The 15,101-nt window shown below is 44.1% G+C and overlaps 2 protein-coding genes across 2 annotated transcripts in view; one reads left to right on the top strand and one right to left on the bottom strand.

The window, feature by feature from the left end:
• LOC144110592 (F-box only protein 21-like) overlaps positions 1-4,773 on the top strand; it is a 35,776-nt gene extending 31,003 nt beyond the window's left edge. Inside the window, exon 10 of the mRNA XM_077643611.1 lies at positions 709-4,773. Within this exon, the coding sequence (XP_077499737.1) occupies positions 709-914 (206 nt within the window). The 3' untranslated portion in view covers positions 915-4,773. The remainder of the gene's footprint in view (positions 1-708) is intronic.
• Positions 4,774-6,420: 1,647 nt separating this feature from the next.
• The window catches only part of LOC144110591 (uncharacterized), a 101,762-nt gene continuing 93,081 nt past the window's right edge, over positions 6,421-15,101 (bottom strand). The window contains exons 11-15 of the mRNA XM_077643610.1: positions 14,615-14,776; positions 12,317-12,408; positions 11,413-11,521; positions 10,472-10,648; positions 6,421-8,954 (exon numbers count right to left, since the gene is read on the bottom strand). Coding sequence (XP_077499736.1) covers positions 8,830-8,954; positions 10,472-10,648; positions 11,413-11,521; positions 12,317-12,408; positions 14,615-14,776 — 665 coding nt within the window. The 3' untranslated portion in view covers positions 6,421-8,829. The remainder of the gene's footprint in view (positions 8,955-10,471; positions 10,649-11,412; positions 11,522-12,316; positions 12,409-14,614; positions 14,777-15,101) is intronic.

The raw sequence follows: 15,101 nt of genomic DNA, 5'->3' as shown, positions 1-15,101 counted from the left end.
GTGCACCCTAATTAAAAGGGTTGAGGTAGTGGCTTTTTGTAGCTCATATTCACTGCTGGTAAATACCATTGCCAGGTGACATAATCAGCTCCAAATATGGGGGGAGCCTGGTCTTGAAAAAACTGTATAGCGTTGAGTTCTCTTGAAACCAAGGAATGCAGTAACGGTAAAATTGTCTTTATGCCTATCATAGAACTTCAAGTTATAGGGTTTTGAAGTTTCCGCATCAGAAATGCAAAGAAAAGTGTGTATTGCTGTTCCTGAAGTGGTAGCTTCAGTACAATTTGCTTTATGCTTCCTGTACAGTTACGACTCTACCTTGAGGGAGCAGTGGATGTGGCTAGATATTTTCAAGTGTTGAACAGGCTAACATCTAGAGTTTTGGTTTTTGAAAGCTCTTGCCTTCAAGGTTAAAAATCTAGTGTGTGTTTTATTGATTGACTTTGTTCTGAAGTTCATGGGTCTTTTGTTCAGTTTTTGCCATTTCATTCAACCACTTTTAATCAAAAGCGAGGGTCATTTTTTTTTTATGTAGGAAAGAAGTTCAAGGGAAGTCTTATTGTATCAGACATTGTATATACGTACTGTACATACATTGAACAATACGGCAGTTACTGTCGCCTAAGCATGGAAGCTCCTCTCTTTTGGTTCTCGAAGCTTCCAATTGTGGTATTGCGTTTAATACATCTGCTGTTGTTATTTGAACAGAAAACCTGGAGATTTCTTCAAACCCGGCAGAGATCTCGCACCCAGACATAGGAAAGTACTTCGAGCGCTTCTGCGGCACGCACTACCTCCCAAACGCCGAAAAGGAGTACGAATACCCTGAAGACGCAGAGGTGCGAGATGAACTGCTGCAGACCTGCCACTGCAGTGACGATGAAGAAGAAGAAGAAGAATCTTGCAGCGTTTAGAGTTGCCTCGTTGATCCCGCTCTTTTCTGCTGTTTGATGGAAGATCGTCGACGGATGGGAGACTTGTTTTTCTTGGCAGCCATCTGTTCCAAGGATGCCCTCGTGGTTCAAGCCTGAGGTGAATGAACCCGCATGTGTTGGGGCTGTAATGAATGGTGTCTGTGGCGGCATCAAGCAGAGAAGTTGCCGGACTTAAGGACTTGAGATTTGGACAGTAGTTATCGGAGCCTCTTCATTTACTATGTTGTATATCTTAAGTCGTAAAACTGGGCCATACCACACGGTTTTTTTTTTTATTTTTCCAGTGAGTCAGGTTCTGGAGTTGACAGGTGCAGGAGTGCTTGCTTCACATGCGGCCCTTTTACGTTTCTGTTGTACAGCGGTGTGCTTGTGCAGAAAGAAATCGAGTCATGGCAGTTATTACGTTATCGATGCTGCCTTTATGGTGATGTTCAGTGTATCAAAGAGGGGATTCCGTGAACATCTTTGTTTTTCATTGGGGCAGCTTTCTATGGGGTTGGCGATATCATTCGGTAATTTGTGTTCAACGCATTCTCTCAGTACGTGCTCACTCAGAATACAAGGATGTACATTTTATTTGCGAGCTTATGCGGAGGCCGGATGAGTCGCTTTGTGAGCAACTTTTGTCACGTGACAGAAATTTAAGTTCAGCATGCTGCCAGAGTGTAATGTGCATATGTGTCCCAGGGAAGGAGTCCATCATTCTGTGACACCTTTCTGCCTATTACCGAGCTCAAAATTTCTAGAACAATTGAAATCACTTACACTGTATATGACGCTTCCTGGGGGAACGGTTTTATTGCAGTACGGGAGGTCAGGTGTTTCTGAGTTGAGCTAGAATTTGTCTTGCCATCAAAAAAATCGACACCGGCTTTCTACGTAGTTTGTGCGTCACTTGTTTGACTTCATCTGCTCAGTTTGGGGCACTTTGAACTGTCGCAATAAAATCCAAGTGCTGGATTTTTGCACTCATTAATCATTGCTGGAGCTCTAAGAGACACGTGCAGATATAGCCATTTCGTTTTGTCAACAGTACAGACCCACAGCTTCCGGTCGAACAGCTCCATTTAGTGGCAAATAGGAGAATTTTATGAGAACGGATAAGAGCATGATTAAAAGTGTTCATACCCATTGGTTCTATGGCACACTGAATCAGCGCTGTGTTTTTGAATGTCTGAAAACAACAGTTCAAATCCTCTTGCTCAAAATATTTTTTCTTTCTTTTTTTCTTTTCTTACAGCACGCAAATCATTTCTCCAGTGTGTATATGTTGCCTCTCAGGTTAGGTACTGAGATGCTGTTGAGTATACATGTCACATAATGTCATCGTCTAAGGGACACTGAGGAAAATTTCATGCAATTATTTTTTTTCACTAAAAATTGATTTTTCGGCTCTCTCTGGGCATGTTGACATTTGTTCAGCACCAAAAGGAATATTTATTGGCGAGAAAATTGGACATAAATATGTTCCCATCAGACAGTTTAAATCGTGACGTCTGTAGCAAAAAGCATGACCTCTGAGATCTGCACAAAAAAATTTGGTGTCGACGCACGAATTTTTCTTCGGAAATATGCTACTGAGGGCACCACCTTCATTTCATTTTTCAATCTTTTCCAGCTTGCAAAAGCTCCGTTGTCAGTGAGAATGTCCCTTTTGTGATTTGGGTGCGGTATGTTATCGATACAGGCGAACTTCAGTTCACCCTCAGTGTCCCTTTAATGTAATAATATACTATTAGTGTAATACTTTACTATTATAATTACAATATTATATTATAATTATAATATTAATGTAATATTATACTTTTATATTACATTACAGTGTAATGTAATATAGTAGTGCGTGGCCTGAGCTCTATGATTAGCTTTTTTGTTCAAAATGCCTTTTGTAGTATACTATAGGCTATGTCCAAAAACTCTTGCCGTTCTCACAGGTCACTCAACCTAGACTTTGTCTTGCACTCCTGCTGAATTGAATGCATTGGTGTAGCACCTTTTTGTTTGTTGTAGCTGCAATTTGACTGGCTTGTTGACCACACAAATTGAGTACGCAGTGACCAAGCCAACCACTGCCCCTTCTTGATTTTCCATCAAACTCAAAAGTAGTTTGCAGGCTTCAGTAGCAAGCAAATTATTGCTGTTGCACACTGCAGGAATCGTCTCAACCACGAAACTTAACCATTTGAATGGTGTTCACAAAATCTGTTAAGAAATTTGTCACGTACACATTTCTTGGTGGAATTAGATCTGTTTGATTGCTTGCGGTCTTTGTTAATATTTCTAAAGATCGACATCATTGTTCAGGTTCTTTGCTTTTAATAGTGCCCAAGTATAAAAATGTTGCTATGCAGATTACATGAGAAATTGCACATCAAAGCACTCTATTTCGTATTCATGTTTACACTGTTGTTAGGGCTACTGTGTTTAGGCTACTTTGAAACATGATTTAGGCATTTGAGCTTGGGGTGCTTTGTCCAATCAGAGCACTGTAACGATGTTGGGTTTTTTTGTCAAATTAATTTATTCTTTTGAAGGACGTTAAACGCCGGCCTGTCTGCTATTCATGTCCCTGGATTTAGGGCTCTCTGGGTAGTGTATGGAACATTCATTGCTGAACAAATCTGCGTGCTAGAAATGTGTAACGAAGCAGGCAGGTATAGACACGACGTGAACTTGCTAGATGTATGGGTTGCAAAGTACTCTTTCTTGGCTGGAACACGAACACGAGGCATTCAGCAGCTCACCAGACGTGCAAGCCCACCATGCTCATATTGCTAATGTCTGCCGCCTTGCTCAGCACTTTTTAAACGGCTCATGTTTGGAAAGCACAGGCCAACCTAGCTGCTCACTTATTTGTTTTTTTCCTACTTGCCCAAAACACACGCTTGTGCTGTTGTTGTCCCGTGTACCTCGAGATGTTTGTAGGCTGTCGAAGGGGACCCCTTGACACTCTTGTTCCAACTTGCACTCTCTCCCCTTCCGGAACTTTGTCACGCTTACCTCAGAGACTACCGAATACTGCAACCATACTTACTGTATTATTGATGGTTGTTGTTGTGCCGCTACTCTTTCTACTGAGCGTGCATGCACAGCATGTAGTTTGCATTCTTCCCTTTTTCACGGCAAGTGTACACGAGGGTGAATGTGCAAGCATTGCAGTAATCCCAGAAGTTTTTCGGTCAACTCGGCTCCTCTTAAAGAGCGGAAAAATCTCAGCTAAAGGCAAAGTGTCGCAGGATTCTTTTCTGTAGTTATGGTTTTGTCTCTTGCAAAGTTTGTCGCAAAAGACGTGGAATTCATTTGAATCTCTGTTGTGTTGTCCACGGTTGAAGGTCAGATCGTGTCTCTTGTATGTCATACGGCACAAAGAATGTGGATTCGAGCAAATATGCTACATGCGAAGTTGCATGTAATTGCTGCTTGGTTTTTGTTCTTGAAGTGAAAGTTATTTGTTGAAAGTCTGTGATGTACAAGAAAACTGTCACTTGCTGCCGAGACAGTTTGTTTGTAATCTTTGTTTTTACTCGGCCAAAAAATATCGGCCTCTTGACGGGTGTGACGTGCGGGACTCGTGCACTGGCCTGTTATATAAAAAGAATGTGCAATTTGGTGTTGTGTATGTTACATAGTGCAATTTTTTTTTCCTCGTTCTGTTGGCCTTTTATTTATCGTGGTGCGCGTGACAGTAATGTTACCACGGATGTGCCACATGTGTGTGCACATGTGTGTATTGTACCGGGCGCCCTCTCCTTTTCCCAACGTGCGTGTAGCAAGGAGGGGCACTGTCTATACATATTCCAAGTTTATACGCAAAAATAAAGGCAACAGTGAGAATGTCGTTGTGCCGCTGTGACAGTCACTACATGCAATCCCACAAGTTGGGCGCACATTACAATGCTGCGATATGCATGAAGCAGAGAGGGCCTGAAAGCACTGTGTGTGCTGATGTTAACCGTAGCAACGAATATCACCTGCTGCACCGTTTGTGAGGGCGTGATCACATCGTGCAACCTTTCTTCAGGAAGTGAGCAGATCTGTGCACTGCCATGAGTAAGAGACAGCCCGGTGGCACTGGAAGGATACACCATTGGCGCCCTCGGAAACAGTTCACTTGTTAGCTCACTGACTGCGCGGCTATCCATTGACCACCACAGGATATAAATGAGCATGCCAGTTTGGGCTGAACAGTTTGACAACTGCTCCTGCGAAAACGTCTTCCTTTTTATTCTCACCACCTCTGCATTTCTTTTCGAAATTTTAGAAAGTTGACCTACTACACTGCCTTTACAAAATCAGATATGCTACTCCACCTGCACAGGCACGTGCTACAAAAAAAAAATGGTCTTTGAGCTTCATCTTGGCACATAACCCTAGCCCTGTGAGCGAACGCTACTGCAAGCAACAGCGACACACATGCAGCGTATTTTTTTTTTTTTTTAGAGGCAGCGCACGTGAACATCCACGGCAGTGTGCACTTGCTTGCATGTTTCCTAGCGATGGCTATTCCTGATCTCCATTTAGAGTCTATTCCCTCTGAAATGCAAGGCCGCCGTGCAGTTTGTAAAATAATACAGTGCTAACGGTAATAAGCAGTATTTTATAAATTATACTCAGCCCGGGGTCTGAACCTCTTTTATCAATATTTTTCGAAGAATGATGGCATTCTACAAACTTAAACTCAGCTGTGTATCAAGCACAAGTTGTGCTTAAGATGAAGCTGCTCTTGGAGGCAGTGCAGGACTCAAATGTGCACAGTTCGAATGAGATTGCAATATGGTAGTGCTGAAAGCTTCCAAGAGCTTCAAGAGCTTTCGAGGCACTAGGTTTGCCAAGTCCAGCTTTTGGCTTGGCATAGCAAGTTCTCTCAGAAGCAACAATCAACGCACTGCCATATACGTGGCAAGCATGTGTGTTGGTATAATTCTATATAAGGGGCAGCACGCATTATGATAATAATTGGTTTTGTGGAGAAAAGAAATGGCGCAGTATCTGTCTCATATATCGTTGGATGCGCTGCGCTGTAAGGGAAGGGATAAAGGAGGGAGTGAAAGAAGAAAGGAAGAGAGAGGTGCCGTAGTGGAGGGCTCCGGAATAACATCGACCACCTGGGGACCTTTAAAGTGCACTGACATCGCACAGCACACGGGCACCTTAGCGTTTTGCCTCCATAAAAACGCAGCCACCGTGGTCGGTTTCGAACCCGGGAACTCCAGATCAGTAGCCGAGCGCCCTAACCACTGAGCCACCGCGGCGGGTGCACGCATTATGAAGATCCAAGATTCATTTAAATTTGATATCTGCAGTCTTTCTTCTGAATTTCTGCCTCTTTGTTTTCTAGTTCCCGCATTTGTTTGTTGAGCACAGAACTGCCAATTTTCGGTGGAAATTTACGCTCACAGTTCAGCATATGTGTATAGTATCCAACCCAGTGTACAGTGCATGATTGGTGCAGCCATGCCCTATGTACACAGTAAACTCAAGGCATGCCATCAAGAAATTTAAACATGTATTATTCCAGAAATAAAGGCAAATATACATAGGTATTCACCAGGCTGGTGAAAACACCAAGAGTGCATTCTTTCGCACAAATAAATATGCACAGTGAAAGCGTGCATGCAACAGTGGCATACAGTCATAATGGCAGTCTTAGCAAAACACACTGTGGAACGTGTGTACATATATGCCCATCTTGTTACAAAGTTCTCCATAATGCCAGTACTCCAGAACTATGTACATTGGAGTCACTCAGGTGAGAGTTTGGTTACCTTAGGCAAATGCATGTAAGCTTTTAGTTAGGCTACAACTACGGTCTAGTCAGGTATAGAACAAGTCTTAGTTCGTGCCTGTGAGCCAATGATTACTTCTTTATTGAGCTTAAAAATGGACCATGCATTCTTGAAAAAGAAAGCCATTCAGACAAAAACTTGTTTTTCCTCAAGCATGCAAGTGATCACTGCTTGCATGCAAATGAGGCGCTCTCATTCATACTAAAACAAGCTGTACACCCAAAACTGTAGGGTAGCCTTTACATACACTTCAGCCTGATAGGATGTTTTAATGCTCAAAACAATAGAAGCTTGTGCTTGCACTTTCATGCTCACCAAATTGCCAGCTTTAGTGTTGTATCTGTGGTATGGTATGCTATGGTGTGGTGAGGTGTACTTTTGGCTGAGACAAAGTCTGCTGTGAGGTATGTTGTAAAAGAGGCTTAATTTTGCCTTGCAATGTTTGACTATTACATTATTACAGTATTTGATGGTGATGAGCAGGTCAGTCTCTCAGAATTGAATGGTTGGACTCTTGAAGTGAAAATTTGAGGTCATTTGGCCAAAGTAACCATGATATGAAAATATAAGTCTTTATCGCATCTTGCTCATTTGCATGTACAGTTTGCATAAATGCTTTGGATACGCATGCCATGGTCCCTTGTTTAGATATACTGGTGAAAAGCAAGAAATACACTGATGCAAACTTTCCCTGCCTTGCTAGTAAGATGATGTACTGTCCATAAATAAGCAGTTCCTTTATATACACATTCAATGATTTAGTAAACTTACATATGTACACACACACGCAGAGCACAAGCATTTCAGACAAGAGGTACACTAACACCAGCGACGCCTACGGTAGGTTCGTGGCTAGCATCACTTTGGAAGTTCCGGGCAACTATTGGCTGCCCTAAGGCGAGTGCAGGTTTCGCTGTAACAAGTGTGATTTAATTGCACTTTGGATTCTGCTTCAAGCTGACTCAAAAGCTTTGGTAAGACATCAGCATAGCAAGGTTATCTGGTGGTATGTTGCGTGCATAACTTGTGAGAGAACAAGGAGCCAGTCGCCGAGGGTGACCGTGCTTTCTTAGCTGCCTTTTTTAAAAGGAACAAAGCACCAGAAGCCATAAATGGTGGTAGCATGTTTTCTTTCTTTTCTAGTTCACAGAGACAAGGCAGCTGCACTTGAGAAATTAAAGGTGCGGCTATTATTTCTGCATGCCGCAACAAGCGCTGTCAGGAACTACCTGAACGAGGGAATATTAAGGCCACTAAAATTGCCACCAGGTCAGACATCACAAATGCACGCAGACAAAATGACTACACTGCTGACAGCACTTTGAACAAATCACACACCAGAAACAAACTTGCAACAGTGCTATAGAACTAACAGTGACGATGAGAACAAGCAGAGAGGGACTGCACGAAAGTGAGACCAGCTCACTTGAATTCGCAAAACATGTTCTGACCATAGTAAGCAGCTGTTTTTTTCTCTCCTTTCCTCTGTGAAAGGAAACATGCACAATAGATTGCTTTTTCTAATGCGATGAGGGAAATCGTCCTCAGTCCAGGCTAGCATTCACAAATGGCTTTTCACTGCAGGCCAGTACCTTACACACATGCCAGTTTGTAGGACAAGGCACTTCACATACTTCACAAACGTTGTGGCAGTGCACCTGCACAGGCTTGATACGCTGATGACGGTTTCCACTGAATTCCTACTTTGATTCTCGGACGACTTGTGGGCCAGAAGCATGGACACGAATTGGTGAACATTCATTTCCTCCTCGCACAGCTACACAACTTTTTCAAAGCAGGCCACGGGGTCCGCACAGTCTTGGAAGTTCATAGCACACTTCCCTCCGCTTCTCTGAGGAGCTCTCACACAGACTGTTGCTGTCACTGTTGCTGCCAAGAGTCGGTCGGAGAATGCTTCAAAGCAGCTCGTAGAACTTCGGTGCGGTCCTTCTGGCTTTTGTCTCCGAACGAAGGCCGAAGGCATATATCCGAGGCAGGGTTTGGTCATTATCACAGGTTGAAAGTACAGCACACTGTACAGTGTCTCTTGGGACGGTGAACTCCACCGGGATTGACTGCGCAAATGCCAGACTACAGTGGTATGGCGTTCATCGCGCACCCGCTGATAGAGCCAGGAACAGGAGGGCAGCCATACAAAGTGCAGCCACCGTTGGGCGACTTCCTCCAGAAATGCCCACACTGCTTCCTGGGATTTCGTTCAACCTTGGACGGCCTGAAAAGATGAAAACAGAGGAGAAGAAAGTGGGGTTAATCAAGTGTCATCATCATCATCATCAGGCTTGCCACATCCACTGCAGGACAAAGGACTATCCCACTATCCCCAATCAGCTCTCTCTGTGCCAGCTGAAACCCCAATTTTATCTGGCTGCCTGATTCCTTAGAATCCACTCCATTGCCTAGAGCAAATTACATGTCCTGCATGTGCCCATTTCTTCGTCTCAATTTCAGCTAGGATATCATAATTATCAATATTCTCCTTTTTTCCTTAACCCACTCAGCTCTCGTATCTTAGTGCCTCTTGACATGATCCCTTAGATGAAAACAGCTAAGCACAAAAAGACAGGAAAACAGAACAGAATAAAATATGTGCCGTACAATCTTTCTCTTTTCACACCTTTAATGTTACAACTTTATGCCAGTTTAGCAGATGCGAAAATTAAATAAGGGACACTTCATCAGTTAAGTGTGTGCTATAAATACAGCTGTACAGCTTCCACAGAAACCTCATAGTTGAAGAAAAATTTGTCCATTTTTTACTCCTTATCATCCACCTAAGTGCAACCACATTCTGTGGAAGTTGTACAACTTCCACAGAAATCTCTGCACTTAGGTGGCTGACAATGACTAATTATTATTTTATTAATTTGGCCCTTTGTTTAACTTCTCATTTTTGTCTGCGCTCACTGTTCTGAGGAGATTGAAAGTTTTCAATGCCTAATTATGAAACATTAATGCAAAGTGTCTGACATGTAATTCTGCCTTTCTTTTTCAAATAAATTCAAATTTAGATTCAAAAATGACTGACACAGTAGAATCTTGGTGACACGATTAGGGCTGATACGAATTTCAGGATGAGACAAATTTGCAAAATTTTCTAGCCAGACTACACTGCGTACAATGTGAAGAATATCGAGCGTTCCGAACACAATCCCGTGCCACCACAGATGACATGAACGGGCAAGCCACGACCGCACCCTCAGGTATTAAGCACTGCCTGCATATCACCATGCGCGGTACATGCCGTGAGCAGTGTGCGGCAGCGCACGACTCGGATATCGCCGAAGCCACGATCTCCAGTCGCGTGGTACGCACCGCAAGCAATGAGCAGTGGCGCACTGCCCACACATCACCCAGGTCACGAGTAAGTGTTTGCGCGCAACCTGTATATCACCAACGTCGTGATTGCCAGACGCACATTACAAGTGACGTAAATAAATTCTGTTGTTAACAGTCCTGCATGAATGCATTTCCTGTGCTCCTGCATATTTATTTTGTTTAGATGATATTATTATTTTTCGCAACCACGCATTATTCGTATCATTGAGATTCTACTGCAAAGATGAACCTCACTGCAACAAAGTTGAGGCAGCCCGACAATTACTTCGTTATAGGTATAGCTTCGTTGTAGCCCATGTTGACCGAGCTTCCAAGGGGAATCGACATTCCTTCATTATATCCATTATTTCGTTATAACAAGATTCGACTGTAGATAAATATTCTGATGCATACCAGTGACAGCCTTCCATGTCTTGGTGCTGGGCTGCTGTGTCTCTGCCCGATACCAGTAAGGGTCATGGGTGTTTGGGTGCAGTGGAGGCACCAGCGGACGACCTCCAATCTTCCGAGGCGGCGGTGCAGGTACCCGCACAGGAGGCGGACGAGGTGGAAGCACAGTGTTGCACGATGCTGCAAAAGAGGCACAAAAACATCAACAAATCGGACATAAAAACGAAGTCCAAGCAAATTGCTTCCTTTCCATTGTGTAGCAAAGTAATCTTGAGCATAGATTTTGTCCAAACAACTGCGAAAAGCACAGCCTGTCGCAGTGTTTACACATTATTTTGACTGCTTGCCTAAATGAGGAGTTCTAGTGAATATAATGCAAGGCGTGTGGAAGGAAAAGTTTGGGTGCTCTACCACGGCAAAAGACATTTACAAACTAAGTGTGAGCCACCTATATCTACATTTCAGAATAGCTATTCTAGTTTTGTTTGCACCAAATTGTTGGGCACGTGTCTAATTAATCCTGCTTTAGGAATGGTTAATGCAATACCTTCACTGCAGTGGCATACTATTCTTAACCTTCTGGCAAATGTTGCCATATTTTGCTTAAAGAGGGAGGACTGAGAGATGATAGGAACATCACTTCAGCCCTGTCAACATCATGTATAATCAAAAGGCTCCCATTATTTTGAATGCCACATAGGTCATTCAAAAATTTTCAGGCCCCTTCAAATTTGAATTATCGGGAGTTGGCAGTACAGAGATAACCACAGTTCAAGGGAGGAGGCGGCGTTAGTACGATAAGCAACCACTGGAGATAGCCAAGCTTGGAATCCGCTCCTCATAACGCTTGCTCAGGATAATGCAAGGCCCTTTTTTGTTTATGGCAGTGGCGAAGTTCCTACCACCACTGTGAGCTGGGTGTAGAGGCTGAAGAGTTGCCTTACCTTGCTTGGTGATCTTCATCCCGTAGAGCAGGGGATCTTCACCGCGCATGCAGCTTTCACCTGCCTCCTTGATGTAGGCCTCATCTCCACTCCGTATAATCTTTCCGGACTGTTGAAAAAAAACAAAACAGGATATCGCTTTCAACAAAGTTGCAGGACCATCGGACTAATGAGCAGCTCACTTGTGATGAACATAAACAACACAGAAAGGAAACTCTATACAAGTTTTGTCATAAGGCAAAGAAGGTGCTCTTGACTGTCAACTGCACTTTTGTGCTGCACAGTGACAAAGGTGACCAAGTGCCCGCTTGTTTGTCTTTGAGAGAAAGAAGACCTGGGCTATGCATGCACCTATGTTTACACACCATCAGTATTGTTGTGATCACTAGCTAATGAGACAATTAGTTAGCTAAAGTAATTTGTCTTTCAAACTGCTACATACAGATGATAAAATTTAATTGGAAAAACCTGTGCTTCAAGAGAAAGACGTGACCACTTTCTGAAAATGTTAAATACTTTTGTGTTCCTTTTCCTGCAGTGGTAAGCATATCCACTATTTAAATGCACTCCTCAGTTATTGGCACAGTTATTGGCATAGTTATTGGATGGCACAAAATGCAGTTTTGAGTCTTTGTTTGGCTAACAACATAATTGCAAGCAGTTTCTCAACCTTCTATACTGTTTGCATATCACTTGCATTGTGTAACTAATGGAAGAAATCGTGGTTTTCTAATGATTTTGCGAGCATAAAATGACTTCGTCTGCTTACTTGAGAGTTTACTGCCTATTCGTTTGCCATTGAAAGAAGGAAGACGTGCGCTAAGCATGCACATATATGTATACTATACGCCATCAGTATTGTCAACTTGTTCCATATGGTAAGGAATCAGTGGACCACACTCACAAAGCACTGGTATCCCGGGATGTCTCGTCGTTGCGTATATGTGAATGTCATGCCATCCTCCTCCCAGCTACCAAGGCACCGGTACTCACGTTCTGCATCAGGAATAGAAGAAGAGGAGGTATAAGCAACACAGAGTGGTAATGTAAAGCCTCTGAGAACTGCTTTCCACAGCCTAAGAGCCACCCCCCTAAATAAACGCACCTTCACACACTTTACTGTGCCCTTGGAAACTTTGTCATTGTAAGGATTTTTTTGCATGTGGCATCATTCAATTTGTTGCATATATTACATGCACATTTTTTTAAAACTTCCAGCAGTGTGGGCGATCAGATAAAGCCACAAAACGGTATAGCAAGAGCCAGCTAATTCATGCATTGGTGGAACCTCAGCTAAACAAAAAAGAAGAAATGAAAAATTGGATCGGCTGGCATAAGTCACACAAGCTTACCAAGCATTGTACATGGCACTTGAGTGCACTGCATCCTCTCCTGCCCTAGCAAAAATTTTAATAAAGGAGCTAATGGGCTATCGCATTCAGGTACCGGACGCAATTATTCTTTTCCTGCTATCAAATGCCACAAATGCAACAGGCTTTGACTAAGCTGACTTCGAGTATTCCTGGTGTATGTCCAGCAACAGGAGACAGCAGAGTTTTCTGTATTCTTGCATAGTGGTGTGCATAAAAACTTTTTCAGAAAGTGGCTTCTGCTGATAAGTACACTGAAAATCATAGCTGTGAGGTTTTCTTTTTTTTTATTTACAGCATAATGTGCTGGTAAGTATATAATTTGATGATAACTTATGTTTTGCATTATGTGAGCATGCTGTAGATGCAAGCATGGCATCAGTGTGCACTGCTTTGAGTATTTGTAAATGAGAACGTGTTCCGAGGTGCAAAAGTAGTCTTGCATTTATACACATAGACATGACAAGGTGCCCTTGCAGTCCATCAACCAAGGAAGTGTAATGTTTAACTATAGTTGGATACAGCTAAAGAACGCAGCCAATAGCATCGTCCGACTGTCATGACGTCATGGAAGTCGCGGTTACTCCGATTTCAGAGGCACCTGCCAGTCGCCTGCGATGCCATGCTAGAGGGTTAAATGCAATGTCATTACAGTGAACTAGAAGTAGTGGTCAGTGGAAAGGCTGTGGCGCATCGGCAACGTGAATACAGAAATATCGCCTGTCAACAGGTGCACTGGTGTGAAGTTAATGGTAGTGATGCACTGGCGTGTTACGTCTGCTCCTCTCAAGCAGACGGGTAGTCACAAATCTTCTCGAGGCCATCTGTTCGTTTGCGGCTCGGCAACGGCAAAGTGCGGTCTGGGACAGCAGCTTCTCATTGCGCGAAGGTCGAATGCAGTGTTTGTGTCCATAAGTGGGCGCTGCTTTCTACAGCACGCCAGCGCGGTTAACTCTATGTCAGTGCATGCCGCTGTCGGCAGTTGACTACCAGCTTCACGCCACCACTCCCGCTTTTTCCTAATACCCCTAATATAGTGCACTGTAGTCATGACCATGGTTACGACAAGCGGTCAACGCCATGGTCTGGGGGAGGGGAGGGTCTCCTTTGAGGGGTATTGACAGCTTCGACAGTTGCAAATGCGCAACCTCTTTCGGCTTGCTTTTTAGGAGCCATGCGGGACAGTCAGACGCACATACGTTGCCGCCGCTATGCTCGCTTACAGGTTTCGGACTGTCACTGCCATGGCTAACGGTTTTGACCACTGAAAGATTCGTTGTAAGTGGCACAAATCACCTACACACCGTACGTGGCGTCAACCGAGCACGGATGCTCGTGTTGTGCTGATACCGATAATCTCAGGCGGAGGGCGTGGAAAAGCACTGGGTTAACTGGATTAGGAGAGAAGTAAAATAAGGTTAGAAGTATTGGAGTAAAAATGTATTTAAAGAAAAATGACTAATCTATAGACTGACTTATAACGTCATTAAAGAAATAAATATAAAGAAAAAACCCCGAGCAAGGTGGCATCTGCCACCACCACATTTCAAAGGGGATCGCTCCTATCTTTCGTTCATCCATCCACCCATCCATCCATGGATGCACTAAAACTGATTCCTTCTCTAGTGTTATGGCGCTGCGATCGACATGGCAGACCAAAGTGCAGCTGGGTTACCCATGGCGCGTCTTTTCAGGGTGCAGTCGGGCCAGTGGTGCAGGTGAACTTCGTGACAGGTAGGACGCAGTAGCGTCATTCTGCCTGTCAGCGCCGTACTGCGCACTCTTTGGAAGCAGCGGAGCAGCTGTTCGTTAGAATCACCGCAGGGGCTCACCTTCGTAAACGTGCGTCCTGTTGTCGCAGCTGCTGACCGAGTAGAACATGATGTCCGGGTTGTTGCAGTCGGAGGCGACGCGCGCACACAGCCCCGTGGTGCCCGGGATGACGCCCGTGTAGTCGCCCGTGATGGGACACGCGGCCAGCGAAGACTGGGTCCCTGCGACAAGTGGAAGTATAGTGTCTGTAATTGCGATCCTATGGAAATACACACACTCGTAATACAGCGCAGAACCCCGCTGATACGTTCCCGGCCGCTGCGCTTTCGTGATGGTTTATGGTTTATGAGCGTTTAACGTCCCAAATCGACTCAGGCTATGAGGGACGCCGTAGTGAAGGGCTCCGGAAATTTCGACCACCTGGGGTTCTTTAACGTGCACTGACCTCGCACAGTACGGGTCTCTAGAATTTCGCCTCCATCGAAATTCGACCGCCGCGGCCGGGATCGAACCCGCGTCTTTCGGGCCAGCAGCCGAGCGCCATAA

This window comes from Amblyomma americanum, chromosome 11 (genome assembly GCF_052857255.1).
Source record: "Amblyomma americanum isolate KBUSLIRL-KWMA chromosome 11, ASM5285725v1, whole genome shotgun sequence".
Taxonomy (NCBI): domain Eukaryota; kingdom Metazoa; phylum Arthropoda; class Arachnida; order Ixodida; family Ixodidae; genus Amblyomma; species Amblyomma americanum.
Note: the sequence above shows the minus strand (reverse complement) of the source record. Positions and strands in the feature narration are given on the sequence as shown.